The 18177-nt window shown below is 36.2% G+C and overlaps 1 protein-coding gene across 8 annotated transcripts in view; it reads right to left on the bottom strand.

Annotated features, from left to right (window-relative positions):
* The window catches only part of DNM3 (dynamin 3), a 549446-nt gene that overhangs the window by 303272 nt on the left and 227997 nt on the right, over nucleotides 1–18177 (bottom strand). For 5 of the 8 annotated variants that reach the window (XM_032291679.1, XM_032291682.1, XM_032291676.1 and 2 more), the window contains exons 12-14: nucleotides 16028–16098; nucleotides 4480–4531; nucleotides 3629–3658 (exon numbers count right to left, since the gene is read on the bottom strand). In XM_032291679.1, the coding sequence (XP_032147570.1) occupies nucleotides 3629–3658; nucleotides 4480–4531; nucleotides 16028–16098 (153 nt within the window). The remainder of the gene's footprint in view (nucleotides 1–3628; nucleotides 3659–4479; nucleotides 4532–16027; nucleotides 16099–18177) is intronic. The other 3 variants (XM_032291678.1, XM_032291681.1, XM_032291683.1) reach the window with 1 other exon arrangement.

Genomic DNA, 18177 nt, shown 5'->3' on the forward strand with positions numbered 1-18177 from the left:
TTCTTCTTTCTCCATTATGCTTTAAGTTCTATATTCCTTTCTATGTTCTCATCCTTTGGAGGCGGTTTCATCTACTCCCATGGCTTCAGCTACCATGTATTTATTGACAACAGTGAAACATATCTCCAGTGTACATGAGTCCTGAACCTCAAACCCCAATGATATTTCTAATAAGCACAAACATTCAAAATGAAATCAGCATCTTCTTCTCTCATCTCCCCTGACACCTGCTTCGCCTTCTTCTCTTACACTACCTTTGTCAGTGCATCTCCTTAGCCATAAGCCTAGAAGGTGACTTAACTCCCTGAGAACTCTTTATAACCTTCCAATCCTACTCTCTGAATATATTTTGAATCTGTCCCTTCTGCCAAATACTACCTGCAACCAATGCTTTTTTCACCTGAATAACTTCAAAAACATCCTCACCAATTCCTGTATCTTTAGTTTCACTCGTTCAACTATTCCATTACAGACTTTTCTAATGTAAAAATCAGTTGAGTTCCCTTTCCTATTAGAAATCCTTTCATGGCTCTCCAATACTTTTGGAAGAAAGAGTTCTCTGTCTCTTCTGGACTTAGATACTTTTATCCAGCTTCTCACTGGACATTTTTATTTTGAACACCTACAGTGACTTATACTCAGAAAGCTACCTTTTTTTACTCTGGATCCCAAACTGACTTCACTATGCTCCTTTCTCCATGAAGAGGGGCACCATCTTACTTGTGCCTAAATCATAAATCTTGATGGCACTGAAGACAACCTCCAGTTCTCTCTCCAACATTCAGTGTATCACAGATATTTTGGATTCTTCCTACTTAATAGTTCTTGAATTAATCAGCTTTTCCTCAAATTCAGTACAAACACCCAAACTTGGATCACCACAATTTTTCATCCACATCAGCCTTCTAACTAATCTTTTTCCAGTCTTGTCTTGCCTTTGAAGCCTTTGTTAATGTGATTATCAAATGTTAATATAATTGTGCTTAAAACCTCACTATGATTCTATACTGCTTTAAGCAACTTTAAAATAGCTTTAATGAAGCTTATGTCCTACATAAGACAAAAAATAGTAAATAATTAAGATTGTTTCAAATAATAAAATGTAATTGATAGTGAAAGACACTGGGAAGGGAAGGTAACTTAAAATCTGGTGATCCAGGCTGGCCTCTTTCAGAAGTGATGTTTTAGTAAGACCTGAAGGGTCATAAGTAGCTAGCCTTGGAAAAGGAAGTGGACATCAGTTTGCTTACTTACCCTCATCCCTGCTGGGCTGTGGGCTTCCTGAGCATAAGGCCTGTGATTGATGCATCATCATACTTCTCTAAACACCCTCCACAGATTTTGGCACACATAGGTTTTGAATACATGAGTTGAAGGATGAATGAACATTAAATTTAAAATTTTGAGCAGTTCAGCTTTAGGTAAATTATGTGTTCACATTTTTTTGGTACATTTGCTGACATCAACTTGTGAAATTATTAAAATTTCACCGGCAGACATAAACAAATAGGATTTAGACTTTAAAGAAGAGTTTGCCTTTCTTAAATCCTTCTAAAATATTTCAGAACAGATGCTGCACAACAATATCCTACAACCAGCAGCCCTAAGAGGATAGCAGCATGGATGAATCACTTTCTAAGATGCTGCAGGGTGTTTCAGCCCACCAACCATAAAAGCCAGCACCAGTCAGAAGGCTGGGCTCCAAGACTCCCCAGGTTTGAGCCTCTTAATAGGCAAAACTGTTTTCATATAAACCCCAATCAACAGCACACGCTCTTTATGAACAGATTCATAAAGAAAAAATTTCAAGTCATTATGGCTTATTTCTGCTAAGCAGGAAGAACTACAAAGGATCCTTTAACATGTATTGTATCTTGTATATATTACTGGATTTGATTCTGAAAATAACATATTCTGGTTCATAATCCCTTGCTTGCAAATTGAAAGGTTTTTTTTTTAAAAAAAAAAAACAAATTTGGCAGCAAAACCTGATCTAATGTGAAAGGATTTATCTTTTATTCAAAAGTTTACTTGGTGTGACTATTCCTTTGTTTCACTGCAAAAATAGAATATGTTTCATTATAGAGTGTTGTCTCTAACTTCACAAAAATGTAGGGTAATATATGATATAGTCAATGTATTGCTTTTCTAAAGTCCAAAATATTCTGACCTTCACGGCATGTTTGGCCCCAGAAGTTTTGGATAAGGAATCTATATTCCATTATAACACTCACCCAATTCTATTATCTTGAGATGTAATACTTCCATGTGTGGACTTTGAAGTATCCAGCAAAAGTAAAGTCATGGAAACCAATTAGCATGATTTGAGCATTTGGAAGTAATATAACTGAAAGCTGTTCCAAGTTTCCTCTGATTTAAAGTATGCATTTATGCTATTGCACTACTGCTTTTTCTATATGTATATACTTCTATGAGCTAAGAGATGCTTCTGACTAGGAGGAAACTTTTATAGGTAAATCCTTTACATCATTTCTAACTATAATCTGGGCATTGCAGACATCAGAATAACTGCCACAGCTTCTAATTTTCCCAGGTGTTTTATTGTTCTCACTTTATAACTTTTATAATTTTCTTGTACTAAAACTTTTTCTCCCAAGAATTTGAAGAAACAGCACCTAACTTCTGGGAGTAACATTTCTATTCTTTACAGGGCACATATCTGGTAATGGGCTGCAAACCTCATTATATATATCATTTCTGAATCCCACAATCACCCTGAGAGATATTTTCTATTCCTCCCATCACACAGCTGAGCAAACTCAGGCACAATTTGTCCCAGGCCACATGACTCCTAAGTGACAGAACAGAATTTGAACCTAGAACTGTCTAGGTCCAAAACCTGTGTCTTCCCAAAATATCATGGAGCAAATAATTGACCCATGCTCCAATCTCATTCTTAACCTGTGCATAGTTGGAAGAATAAGCCTGCTTTATCCATGGTAGAAATTAGAGTTTAATTTTTTTTTTCTAAATGCCTATGACTAGTCATTTGACAATGTTTCTACACTTCCATAAAAGAAGACACAATATCTGGTTTTCAAAGATTTAACTCTATAGCCATATAAAATGACCATCAATATAACTTTGCTTTTCTGTTTTATTATTTTTTAAACAAATGCAAATAATTGGAATTGGGTAGGCTTATCGACAAACACAGCAAAATCAGATATTCAATATTTACCCACCTTTTAGAAGTATCATCTACATTTATTGGAAATATTATCATACAAGGGGAAGAGAAATGCTTACACTTCATAACAACATAGCAAAAAAGGACAGAGATGAAGATCATTAATGATTTTAATTATTTTAAGGCCCATTAAAATTAGAGAAACATCAAAGCACCCACAGTGTTAAGGGTTTATTATTATAGCATTTTAGAATTTACTAGTTCATACCTTTCAATCACAGCAAGTTATTAGCAGTGAAGGGATGAACCCTCTTAAGAGGATTTTTATTTCAATGATAGGGTGTTATGGACAAGACAACCTAAGTTTAAAAAAAATTAGTAGCAAGCGCTAGTCGAGTTAATCAGTTAAAGACAAACTGTGCCCTTGGGAAGCTAAATGAAAAAGCAACAGTAAAGCTTACAGAACTTAGCTCGTACAATTTGCCTTGAAGGCGGAAGATTGGTTCCCTGAAATAGCAAAGAATTATATGCTTTAGTTCAGAAAAAAAGTTTTTAAAATAAAGTCTGTTATTACCTCTTCTCCTTTCAAAACAATGGGGAAAAAATCTAGAGCAGAGGTTTCAATTTGTTCAATAATTGTACCTCTGAACGTTTTTTAAAAACTGTAAAACCATCATTGTTTTGACTTGAAAAGAAATAACAATGCAAATATTCATTATCACATAAACATAAAAGAAACAGCAAACTGTTGAGTTAATACAATCTCTGCAGAGCGCTATTAGTCAGAGACAGCTGGTCAGCCCAAAAACACAAAAACTCGAAAGATCAGATCTTCTTAGGAATTAACACGTTCATTAACCAACAGGAATTTAGTGTGGCAGAGATTAAATCCACCAACTGCCTTCTTCTTGAGCTGTCCCTTCACTGATACCAAGCTGTGCAAATGTGTGAACTAGTCAGCAGCCCCAGAAAGCTCATGCAACTACTCACCACATTTTAACCTTCAACTGACTCACAAATTCAATGTTAAATTAAACTTAGGGGTAATATAAGCAAGCAAAATAGGACACGAGGAGTCAAATTTGAAATGCAGAGCAAGTAGCAGAAAGGTTATTTAAAATAAATCATTATGGTTAACTGCAGAAAATAGCCCAAAAAAATGCAATTCGCTCCAAAATTTTATAAAAGCAAAAACAAAATAAAATGAAAAGCTGCATTTCAAGCAAAATTTGCACATGATTAATTTGCATTAAAAAAATAGTCAATCAAGCGATTTAGTTCAAATTCTTTGGGGCATGCATACACTGATTCTCTTATGCAATTCCTACCTGATTTCCAATTGTGGTTTTCTTGTGAACCTGACTGCTCCTCTGCTGAGCACTAAGAAAAGCAAAGGAAAGCAGCACTGAAGAGACACATACGATTTTTTCCTGAACAAGTAACAAATACTAAAATATAAACAGGCTTAAAAGAAATCAATGGAGGCAGACCTAATACTGAAATTCCAGGTGAGTTTAATTCTGTAAGTAAAACCAACTCAATGGACTCCTAATAGCACATAACTCCTAGTAGCACATAAACCAAAAATATAATAACACCACTGAAAGAAGAGCAGCATTGTATCATTAATAACATATGAGTTGACATATTTTCAATGTCCCACAGGTAGACAGAAGAGTTGTAAAGGAAATTAACTTAATGCTTATTGAGTATATACCATGTTCTAAGTGCTTTATAGATATTAATCATTTTTATTCTCACAGCAACCCCATGAAATAGTTATGATGATTATTCTTGTTTCATAGACGAGGAGAGAAGCTAAGCAACTTCCTGAAAGTCACTCAGCTAATAAGTGGTAGTACCAAGTAGTATGGCTCCACATCACAAAGTCTTTGTGATATCCAGTCTCATTGCTTTGAATTCCAATATATTCTGACAACTCCTTTAATGCATCCCTGGTTTGGATCTGCCATGTAGATCCAAACATGTATAAGTCCCAACTCTGGACTCATTCATGTTTTTAACAACTTAACATCAGCACTTGGGTATCTAATGGGCATATCATTCTTAATATGCCAAAACTGAACTCCTGAAATCACCCCTAAAATTTGCTCCATCCACAGTCTTCCTTCTTCCTCTTAATTACTGGCAATTCTTTTTTTTTTTTTTTTTTTTTGACAGAGTTTCGCTCTTGTTACCCAGGCTGGAGTGCAACGGCGCCATCTCGGCTCACCACAACCTCCGCCTCCTGGGTTCAGGCAATTCTCCTGCCTCAGCCTCCTGAGTAGCTGGGATTACAGGCACACGCCACCATGCCCAGCTAATTTTTTGTATTTTTAGTAGAGACGGAGTTTCACCATGTTGACCAGGATGGTCTTGATCTCTTGACCTCGTGATCCACCCGCCTCGGCCTCCCAAAGTGCTGGGATTACAGGCGTGAGCCACCGTGCCCGGCCAATTACTGGCAAATCTATACCATAAGTCCAAGTGCTTAGGCCAAAATCTTTAACTCCTCTTTCTCTCACAACCCATATCTGACCATCAGAAAATGCTGTTGACTACTTTCTTATATGTAACACATATAACATTTAACCATCTTTTCATCACTTCTATTGGTCCCATCTTAGTCCAAGACACTGTCATCCCTCAACTGGATCACTGTAATCATTTATTCTCTGGCCTCTGCTTCCACGCTTGTCTCCCTGATGTCGATTCTTAACAGACACCAGAGTGATACTTTTAGAAGGACTGTGTCACTCTTCTGCTCAAAACCCTCTACTACATCAACAACACTATTCCACTTAATGGTAAAAGCCAAAGTCCATACAAGGGTCTACAAGGCCCTACTCAAGCAACCCCCACCCCTGCCTCTTTGACTCATCTCCTCCTACCCTTCACCTCATTCCCTGAAGAGTTCCAGTCATATTGGCGCCTGCTCTTTTTCAAACCCCCCCACCACATTCCCACTTAAGAGTGTTTTAGCAAGCTAGCTGCCTAGGATATGCGTCCCCTTTTTATCTGCATGGTTCCCAACATCTCCTTCAAGTCTTGCCTATTCTGACCACCCTATTTATAGCTGCATCCCTCCCTTCCTCCAGGACTGTCATCCACATTATCCTGTTTGATTTTTCTATCTGGCATTTCTCACCTTCCAACACACTACAGGGTGTATTTATTTTTTGTGTTTGTCTGCCTCTTTCCATTAGACTATAAGCTCCTCATGAGCAGGTATTTGTGTCTGTTTTGTTCACTGCTATATCCCCAGGGCCTACAAAGGACGTGGCACATGATTGGCTTCACGAAATATCTGTTGGATGAAAAGCCCAATGAGGTTGATGCCATTGTAACCCCCATTTTGGACATACATACAGTGGGTTAAAAGCCAGACTGGACTCCAACAACTTAACAGAGCCCACACATTTCATCACTAGGTTACTCTATCCCTCAAAAGGAGAAAGGCTTTCTTTTGATAGAGCCATTAAAAAACATCTATCAATATAAGAAATACAACTCATTTTGGTTATTCTGGGAAGATCAGCAATACTCAGTATTCTTACAGGCTATTTAATAGTTTGTGGAAACTGTTTTGGAGATGAATGAAATAGTCTAAAATAGAGAAAAGGAAGACTAAAGACCTCAGTTAACTGTTTAAAGTGATGGTATGTTATGTTGCAGTAACAAGTTAGAAATCAATACCACACTTGGAATGGCTAGTCAAAACAACAGCTTTTAATAAACTCCTCAGATACATTTAAGCTGCTTTCCTTCACTCAAACTCATGAAAAAACACTACATTCCACTGAGGGTGGGCAGGGGGTGAGTGGTGAAAGGCCACACTGTATTTGGTTGCTAAAAATATTTTGTGTATATTTTTGGTTTTCAATTTTAAATTTGCTAATTTCAACTTCTTCCTTTTCTTTTAATATTTCTAGCTTTCTGTTAAATGGTTAATCCTCTTATTTTACCATGAAATTATTTCCTCTTTAACTATTTCTCTGAACAATCTAAATCTATATTATTCAGGTCTGGTAGGTGAGGCTGTGAAAGAGGTAACCAGGATCCAATGTGCCCACACCGCCCTCTGGCTGCCCTCATGCCCTGGCACACAGAGCATCTTCAGTATCACTCTCCTAAGTGCTTCGGATCTCCTCCTTACTTTCTTTTCCACATTAAATGTCACCTTTCCAGTGTCTTCCAAGCTCCCCAGTCTTCCAGGAATAAATGGAAAAACTATTATAATGAGATCATGACATCTTCATAGGTCATGGTTATCTCTTCCAAGCACCATAATTGTGTTTAAGGAGAAATGTTTTTACTAAAGCACTGACTAGTAGTGAAAACTTTCAAACTGTTGTAGACCCACAGGTATTTACTTTGAACAAATTATTGGGGATTCTTAAATTATGTGTCAGTCCCCTTCATATCACTTAAGGGAAAAGAAGCTGAACATAAAGCAAAAGGCAGAGATTGTTAACGACTCCTTTGCTGCCTATGGCAAAAAGTTTGATCAAAATGGACTTCAGTCTCTCAGCTATAAAACGTGTATGTGTGCTTCATAAGAGAGACAGACAGAAACGGAGGTAGAGAGAAGGGCTAAGGAACTAAATGAGCTGTTTTTTAGGTTCCTTTTAGGTCCAATATTGCTTGAGATGCAAAATTACTCTCAGAAGCTTATTAGCTATACTAAAGACCATGTCCATTGACAGAGTTTCCATCTATGAAATAATGCATATTTAGGATCTACCACTTGTAAGAATATGCAGAAAGAAAAAAATTTACTTTATAAGCCCATTTTAAATACTAGAGTTAGAAAAAACACTAAGTTGCCTCTATTTTCCACCTAAAAAATAATCTTTTTGCAGCAATTGGCCCCATAACCTTAAACATTCTATTGTAAATGATGTATTTAGCTATTTGAGGTTACTTCAAAAACAACAAAATAAAAAATAGCCTGCCTACTTAGAATAGATTCTTTGTCATAATTCTTCGGTATGATATAATTATTGAACTGAGAGTATTTCAAAGCATGTATTTAAAACTGTGTTCATGAGGAAACCTGCAAGGACTTGCAAGTTAACTTGAGCCCTTGGACATGTTCTTGGATATAGTTACTTAACTAACTTGGAAATATTATAAGACATACCTATATATAGTGTTTTCATTTAACATAAATCAAAAACTGAAGGGCATCAACTCTGTGGAAGATAAAAATATGAATAAGGTATGGTTCTTGTAATCGAAAGCCTATGATTTATCTGGTACAAATAATGATATGCATACATAAAAAAATAACAAATAACTAAATCTATATGAATAAATATGTGAGGATGTAATAGAAAGCCAAAAAAAAGTGCTTCTGTTTTAAATGTGGGATATAATTACCCATATCTTCTTCTTATATGTGAGTGTGTGTGTGTGCATACACACATTTGTTGTTGATCATATAAATTCCTACTACACACAAGTCACTGTGAAAGGCTCTGCCAGAACACTAAAACATAGAACCAAATTGGTGTATGCTGAGACACAATTATTATAAAAACATATAACAAGAAGTTTAAACTTAAAAAAAAAAAATAAGAGTATATTAGAAGACAATCAGAGAACCCCTAATGTTACCTCTTGGCTCAAATCCTTTTTGCACAGTCTCTTCTATCCTTGTCTATGATGTATGACCATTTATCAGATAAATCCTATACCATCATAATTGTTATGTTAGAATATTTAGAGACGCCGGGCGCGGTGGCTCAAGCCTGTAATCCCAGCACTGTGGGAGGCCGAGGCGGGTGGATCACGAGGTCAAGAGATCGAGACCATCCTGGTCAACATGGTGAAACCCCGTCTCTACTAAAAATACAAAACATTAGCTGGGCCTGGTGGCGCGTGCCTGTAATCCCAGCTACTCAGGAGGCTGAGGCAGGAGAATTGCCTGAACCCGGGAGGCGGAGGTTGCAGTGAGCCGAGATCGTGCCATTGCACTCCAGCCTGGGTAACAAGAGCGAAACTCTGTCTCAAAAAAAAAAAAAAATATTTAGAGACAAGAAATATAATTTCAGGTGATATGATCTGAGATGTTTGCAGCAAACTTGAAAAGAAGACAAACTTTAATAAAGGAAGACACCTGACTACATTTTAAGAGAATAGACTGGTATTAGCAAAGCCGGGAGGTAGAAAAGCCGTAAGGCATATGGGGAAGTTATGGAGAATAAAACTATTAGGACAGAATTATCCAATCATAGACTGGGGTTTGTAAGTGACTTTAAAAGCCACCTAGTACAATTACTGTATGCTGGGGCCAATTATGGAGAATTTGGCTGTTACTCTGAAGGCAGCAGAAAACATTCAATGTTTCTGTGCCAGCAAGTGACATGATCAGAGCGACATTTTAGTACAAATTAGTTCCCTGAAATGCATAATATTGACTCAAGCAGAGAAGACAGGAAGCAGCCAACCCAGACCCCCTCTCTCTGACTACTGGAGTCCTGTCCAGTTTTAAAAATCCAGTCAAGTACCATGTCTGAATTATGCCTTTTTAGAAACCTCCAGTTATCTCTCCTTTTCATGCACTTCCAAAGCCTTGGTCTGTGCCTGTATTTTATATACAAGATTGTGTCATAGTTGGGTCTCCAACAATACCTGCTCCTTGATAGCCAAGAGCATTAATCTTGGTATTTCTACCTCTCTCACCACTAACACTATGTAGCAGAGTGTTTATGGTAGTATCTTAAGAAATAGTTATGGAATTCTGTTTTGATGCCAGCATTATTTCCAACCAGACTATCAATGTTCATCTGTACTAGGAAACCTAAGTAATTTGAGGAAGCATATCACAGGCACGTGTTAAAGCAAAATTATGGTATATTTAGGGATCTCAAAGTGGCCAGACTGGCTGAAGCATGGAGTTAGGGAGTAAAGAGGAATAGTGACAATAGAACTGGCTGAAGAGGTAAGCAGGAGACAGATTATAGAGAGCCTTGGAAATTACATCAATAAGTTTAAACTTTATTCTGAAAGTAACAGAGAATCTCAGGAGGAAGGAGAAAGAGCATGATGGGGGTTGGGGGAAGAGGCTGTTGTAGTAACACAAGTAAGAGAGGACTAACTTTAGTAGTGGCAATGATGATAGAAAGAAATAGATGAATTCAAAAAATATAATGGAGATAGAATCACATGAACTTTCTAAAGATGGATGGAGACAAAGACGTGAGGGGAATAAGGAGCAAAGAATAGAACTGGGAGGTGTCATCCATAGAAAGTGGGAGCAACAAAGAAGTTATCAATTATAAGAGCAGATGAGTTTAGTTTGGGACTAAAAGGTTGAGGCTGCTCTAGGATAAACAAGTAGAGATGTCCAGTAGACATCTGAATATGGTACACAGTCCAGTGAAAAGTCCTGAAATGAAAATCTAGATTTGGAGTCATCAGATAAACTTGGCAACTAAAACCACTGGAGTGGGTAAGATCAGTTAGGAATAATGCAGTGAGTGAGAAAAGAAGGGGGTCTAGGGAGGAAAACTGATTAAAGAACAGTTCTTAAGCCAGGATCAGAAGATGAAGAGCTCCTTAAGACTGAGAAGTGGCTAGAGTGAAAAGAGGAAAACCAGGAGAGTGGGAGGTTATTGAAACAAAGGAACAGATCTCTTCAACAAGGAATGTTTAATAATGTCAAATGAAAGGCTCAGAATTCTCCATTGGATTAATGGTTTTGTCCTGGCCAAAGGCAGTCTCAGTAGAATGGTGTGGTAGAAACTAGATTGCAGTGAACTGAAAAGTGAAAGAAAGATGAGAAAGAAGAAGGGGCACATTCTAATGCCACTGAAAGAGGGCTCAGATGCACTAAGGAAATGGAAAGTCCTTTCCAGATGTAGATTCCATGGGAAATGTCAGGGTGTACCTCTACCTCTACTCACATTTCAACTGCTCAATGGCCACATATAGCTAGTGGCTTCTGTATTGAACAGCACAGATTATACAATAATTCCATCATCTCAGAAAGTTCTATTGTGCAACAGTGCTAAAGAGTAAAGAAGCTCTTTTAGACTTGTTTATCAGCAATTAAGAGGTCTCCTTGCTTTTTCTCTTTTAGTAGCTACCACTGAAGGTCACCACTAAGCTGTCAGTAAAGTAAGACCCACAGTGAAAGTGCCAGAACCATCAGCTGGATTCACCATACTGTAGGGCTCTGCTGTCCAATGTAGTAGCTGGTAGCCAGATTAACACTTTAATTAGATTGAATTAAATTAAAAATGTATTTCCTTCATTGCACTAGCCACATATCAACTGCTCAATAGCCACATACAACTAGTGGCTTCTGCATTGAGCAGCACAGATTATACAATAGTTCTGTCATCTCAGAAAGTTCTATTGTGCAACAGTGCTACAGAGTAAAGAAGCTCTTTTAGACTGTTCTTTTATATTATCCAAGAAAGATTACGAACACTTCACAAGAGTTCCAAGAGTGTAACTTATCACAGGTTACCCTGTGATAGTCCAGGCACTGTCCAATCAGACTGAAGCCAAAGGGAGAAGAAACGATGTCTGTTCCTCCTCTAGGATCTTTAGTGAAGTCTCAGGCTAATTATTACATAAGAAAATCTTACAGAACTTGGGAGCCTATAAAAGAAGGCTCACTTATCTCCTAAGATTCATGGTAAGGATGAAGAGGAAGTTTAAAATAACATACTTGAAGAAAAAAAGAGAAAAGTGGAAGTCCACTTATTTTTAAAATGGTGATTGGAACATTGGAATTTATAACTTATTTGAACAGGTGATATGAATGATGTCCTTTCAAGTTGCTCACCCCTGTATTTCTACTTGACAACAATCTCAGTAGGAAACCAAACATTTAATTCCTAAGTTTGCATGTGAGTCAAAAAACGGATCTTTTAATATTCCAATAACTAAGTTTTGATTCCTCAAGAGAGAGAACATTCTCATGTAAGAATAGGAACTAGAAACATTATAATAGAATATAATTATGCATTAGGGAAAAATAAACTAAGAATGTAAAGGGAAAGACTAAGATTTCTCTGGAATTTAGTGGCAAGGTTCAAATGCACTGCCTTTAGTAAAACAGCAACAGAGGCATTCCAGAGGATCAGGAAAAAGATATAACGAATCTTAGGACCCATAGAATTTTCATGGTGCTCATATAACAAGAACTGCAATCTGCACACTGTGTCATTTCAACTGTGAGAAAACAGGTGTTGAGACCTACTGAGCGGATTGAAAAACAAACAGACATTAGTCTGCTGCTGGTGGTGTATAGAGGTATTATTTTAACGGCATATATCTATAGCCCATCTTTCTCTTTAACCATTGGACTGCATAAATCCTAGTAACTCACAAAGCAAATTGTGTCAGAACAAATGAAGAAGAGCAGAGGAGTTTGAAATTTCACTTCCCAAGGCATTCCACAAACAAGCTTGCCTTTTTGTTCAAGTGAGGATTACTGAGGATGAGGGGAAGTAAATGAAGGAACAATTGGGCCAGTTCCTATTTTCTTAGATAGCAAAAACTAGTTATATTATGTACAAATAGATGTAATTTAGGGATTTTTTTCTAAAGAGGAGAATGATAAATTAAAATCCTTAAATCACAAGGAAAGTTGACGTTTTCTTCTGAAATACTGAACTTTCAGGCTCGGAAACTATATTATAGTTAAAAGAGCATTTAGAAGCCAGGAAATTCCAAAGCCAGCCCAGAGCAGTGCTTATTTGGACACATTACACATGGTACATATTTTACAGTGCATGTCTAACAAATAACTAGAAGATGGAAAAAAAGTGTCACATATTCAACATGGCAGTGTGAATTCTATAACAGAGGGAAGAACTTTGAGATGTCCTGAATGTTACTCTGAAACTAAATATTTTATTAATCCTATTTTAGCAATTTATTTTCCTTTTTTAAAAAAATTAGAACAAAAAGTCATCCCAGTTGAAAAAAATTACGTGTGTAAAGTACTATGTACATCACCATCCTATAAATCTAAGGCGGCAGTTCTTTCTTCTTTGGCAACTCTCTAAAAATCTCATGAAACAAATGCTTGTTTTCTTCAACCCCAGACCTTAATTTTCTGTCTTTGGAACTTAAAAATACTTACATAATTGTCTTCAAATATGGCTTGACTTTTCTTCCTTGATGGAAACAGCATTCTTGCCAACTTTAAAATTTATAGCTACAACCATATTTTTTTAATTTTTAAAAGCACAAAAAAACCACAACCCCTCAAAGTTATTTTGAAATGAACATTTCTTCATCTTCATAATCACCCCATGTCGACTCCAAGTCGACATACTAATGGAAAGGACATTTACCTCTGAATCTCAGGGCAAAATATCACATTTAGAGATAATGATATTAGCAACTAAAAAATGTTCCAGTGGCAATCATACTTAAGTCATTGTAACTTCATCACAAAGTAAAATGGTTCATGTAGTAATCAAATGTGTGTGTGTATGTGCACACATGCACGAGCGTGTATGGGGAAAGAGAAAGAGGAGAGAGAGAGAAAGGATCTCTCACTTTTATAGACTACACCACAGTTTTTTTAAAAGCATTTCCACATAACTTCATTAATTTGATCTTCTGACAATCCTGAAAGGTATACAAGACAAGGATTATTATTCCATTTGACACATCAGTAAACAGATATAGAAAGGCTAAGTGCCTTGCCAAAACCCAAAGCTCATCAGTGGCATAACCTGGAAAAATAACCTAGACTGTTGACTCCCAGAACAGTACTTTAAAGAAGGCTTATGTGTGCAGTTTAAATTAGATGAGAAATGTGTAGAGTTGCTGGATTTCTAAAGCAGTTTTAACTATGCTTCTTTTTCTCCCCAGTATCATTAAAGATTCATAGTCTATCTCACTGCTGGAAAAACAGAACCAGTCACCTGGATTACAGAGAGACTACATTAAAAGACTGTGTTTGGAAGTATTAAATTTGAAAAATCACATGCCCTTGATCATTTATAAATCAATATGATCAATATAAAACTGTAGTCCAACAGCTTCTAAGACAGCAAATATTGAAAATTATTGAAAAAGAAACTCTAGCTCATTTATCACAGAAAAAAAAGTTTCAAGAAGAGTATAAAAATGAAATTTAAATTGAAGCACGGGTTATATAATATGTTTAAACTTGAACCTTTCTAAATAGATTATGACTTTTTCTACATTTTCCCCTCTAATTGGGGTACCACAACAAAGCAGCATCCTTTCTGCTTTTATGTTATTGTGTCAAGTTTACATCAACATCTACGTTTTCGTAAGAACCTAACTGGCATTTATAATCCATGAAAATCATCCTTAAAGGCAGCATTCCTGTTATTTTAACTGTTTCAAGGATTTGTTTGTCCTTTAAACTCCTCAGAGAAGCAGTGAGGAAAATGAAGAATGTGTCAGTTTAAATTCTTCCATGTGTGTCTCTATACATCTCAATTATGAAAATACAAAAAGTTTTTTCTTTTTCTTCACCCCCTCCCCTGTAGAAACTAGAGTAGAGCTTGGCACAGGCTACCTGGAGTTCACTGACTGTGGAGGAGACCTGGAAAAAATTCTCAGATCCCTTTCCAGATCTAGGGATAAGGATGCACATTACAGTCTAGGTGATTCTGCAGAAGGAAAGGAACATGCACATGGTGAGAGTCATGGAGCTAAAGAGAGGGGGGCAAGCCTGTGCAAAATGCCTGTGGAGCAAATACCTATCAAGAAGCGGGCATAGGCAGTGTGGCTTCAAAGAAAACTAGACCAGGGTATATACTTATCTTTGGGTTCTAACAAGATTACATGTATACTACGGACAGAAAACGGTGGAAGAAAACTTATCTGCCACTCACTAGTAATAGCCACTAGATGCAAAATATATTTACACAATTGGCTAGACTATCACAACCACAGCCAAATTTAGGATAAGATAATTTTCTGTTGGATAATTGGGCTTTTTCTCCCTAAAACTTGACTATAAATTCCTCAGGCCACTGTTTAGTTTAGGTTACAGGGTCTGCATATCTGTTTCTTCCAGTCAGAATGTAATAAAATAAATTAGCTTAACATTTTGTCACGTTTTATTTTTTATTTGTCCCTGTTCTTGAATAGTCAGTTTAAGTAAAAGTACATAGACTCTTTTATTTTACATTTTATATAAAATAGGCTATATTTTATATATTTGAAGTTGGAACCACTTAAATGCCAAAAATATATTTTAGAGGTAGTATCAAGATTATTTAACTCAAACAAAAATTGGTTTCACTAATGGGCAGGAAAAAATAGTGAATTCAGGTTCTTAAAAATGTCACACAATAAACAGCCAATTCTGAGTAACTAACCATAATGTTTGCATGATAATGTATAGGAAGCATGGCAATATTTATATATACACTTTATAGAAAAGAAAATATTCATCCTGACAGATTACATAAATTTCACAAAGGAAAGTTTTAAAAAAAACAGGCCTCTAGATTCTCACTTAGAAAAGTTAAATAGTTTGTATCCTGTAAATTACACGTGATACCTCAAATTTATGTGAAAAACTATTCCACTCAAAATTTTAAACGTGCATTAACTACCACTTATCTATAGGAGATCAAGTACAAACTGCAGAACATCATCCAAAAATGATAAGATGATGAGTATCTAAGGCATATATGACTTCATATGTAGCATAATAGAGCCAACTACTTTATTGAGAGAATAGTAAATATCCCTGCCCTATGACCACGGAGCTCAGACTTCCTAAATAAGTAAACTGAAAGTTAATCTTGACACAAATTGTACTCTCAAAAGGTGGTGAAACTGTAGCAAAAATTCACAATGTGTGTTTGAGACAGATCAACCGGAGGAATGCATGTGACAATCAAGTGTTTCACGTACTTTGCGAAGCCAATGAAGTCTTCGTGGTTGGTATTGATGTAAGAGACTTGAATGTCAATCAATAGCAATACCTGTAAGTCAAAGAGAAACACTTCAGTGAAAACCAATCTAAAAATTCTCAAATATTAAATTCAGTAATTGCCCACAAATTAATTACCTTTATGTAATTTTTTAAAGGATACTTCAATTAGAATGAAAAGTAAACTTAACTTTTCTTTATTAGACTCATAATTTTACACTCTAAATTTGTAAGTTAAAAATCTACTAAAAAGTAAATCTGGTATCACATGAAGAAAATAGCATAGACTATTTATATGCATAGGCGTATACTATTCACTAACTTAATACAGAGGTATAGGCTATTTGCTAACTTAATACAGAATCAAGAATTATTTGATTTCTCTAAAATGTAGGCATAGTGTTCAAAAGAACGGCCAGCATAAATAAAAAGATGTGTGGCAGGAAGGCCCATGAGGGGTTGCTCTGAGCTTACTGCTTTTGCAGACATCATATATCAGCCACAAATTAGTAATTCACTTCTTGTTTTCTCTCTCCTCTTCTACCTTTATCAGCTTAAAGAACCATCTCAAGATGCTTTACACATTTCAAGAGAAGCATTTCGTCGGACAATTCAAAAAGGCAACATACAAATAAATCATTAAATTCAAACATCAATCAGAAGCTGGGCATGGTGGTGCGTGCCTATAATCTCAGCTACCCTGGAGGCTGAGGTGAAAGAGTCACTTGAGCCCAGGAGTTCAAAGCTGTAGTGAGTCATCATCAGGCCTATGAATAGCTACTGTATTTCAGTCTGGGCAACACAGCAAAACCCCATCTCTTAATAATAATAATAGTAATAGTAGTAATGTCAGATCTCTGCTAAAATATCACTCATCAGAGGATCTTCCCTGACCATTCTATTTAAACTAGCACTCTTTTTATTCTCTATTGTTATTCTGCCTTATTTTCTTTTGCAGCACTAACACTAGCTAACATAGCAAGTTTTTACATATTTCTTATATAGACCTCATCTGTCGTGGCCATTGTTACAACCCCAGTGCCTAGAACAGTGCCTGAAACATAATGAGAATTAAATGAAGATTTGTAATGGAGTAAACTGGATACATGTCCCAGGCAATATGAAAATATTCTAATCATAAGACATTCATAATCTCTAAGTCAAAGACTTGGAAGGTCCCTCTGTGGAAAATAGTATTCAATGGGGAGACAAGGAGCCTGAGGGAAAACAAGAGGGAAGTGGAGCAACCACAACCTGCAAAAACAGAGGGTATTATTCCAGAGATATTCAAAACTGACTTCCTCTTCCTACATGCCTTGTATTCTCCCAGCTGAGTCCTGTCTCTTTCTAGGATGCTGAGATTTGCTGAGAGGGGGAAACACAGAGTTTACAAATCTCTGCCTGAATATCTCCAGAGCTCTGTGCTTCGACTTTGTTGGATAAATTTTGGTGACTACTGTGAGTATTTGTTTGCTGCCTCCCTTCACTGAAGGTAGCATTTGAGTGCATCAGTCCTCATGATAACAGTTCACAGACATATTCTACATGTGGGTATTTCCTCAAGAAAGCCATCCCTGATCCTTACCCCTACCCAACCCAAGACCAGGTTGAACTGTACTAGTACTCTCATATAGTCTATATATCATAATTATATGCATATATAAAATTATGTATATGTATAAAATTATGTATTATATAAAATAAATATAGGGTGCTATATATTCACATATGTATATATATGCATATATGTGTTCACATATATACATACATACACATGTATATGTATACATATATAAGCATATACATATATGTATGAGTATAGATGTATATACATATGTACGAGTATATATGTATGCATGTATACATACATATGCATATGTACATGTATATATATATACTATATATACAAATATATGTGTGTGTGTATGTATATATCTATAGAGCACCCTATACTTATTTGTGGCATTTACTACAAATATAATTAATTATTTATATATTTTTTGTTTAATGTTTCTCTTCCCTGCAAGACTGTAGAAGCTGGGATTATGTTTATCTTGTTCACCGTTTTATCCTTAGAACTTAGAACCTAGTGTGCCCAATAAATATTTGTGGCTTTAATTATGTAACTATC

The sequence above is a fragment of the Sapajus apella genome, unplaced genomic scaffold (assembly GCF_009761245.1).
Source record: "Sapajus apella isolate SASKATOON/1434 unplaced genomic scaffold, GSC_monkey_1.0 scaffold25, whole genome shotgun sequence".
Lineage (NCBI taxonomy): Eukaryota > Metazoa > Chordata > Mammalia > Primates > Cebidae > Sapajus > Sapajus apella.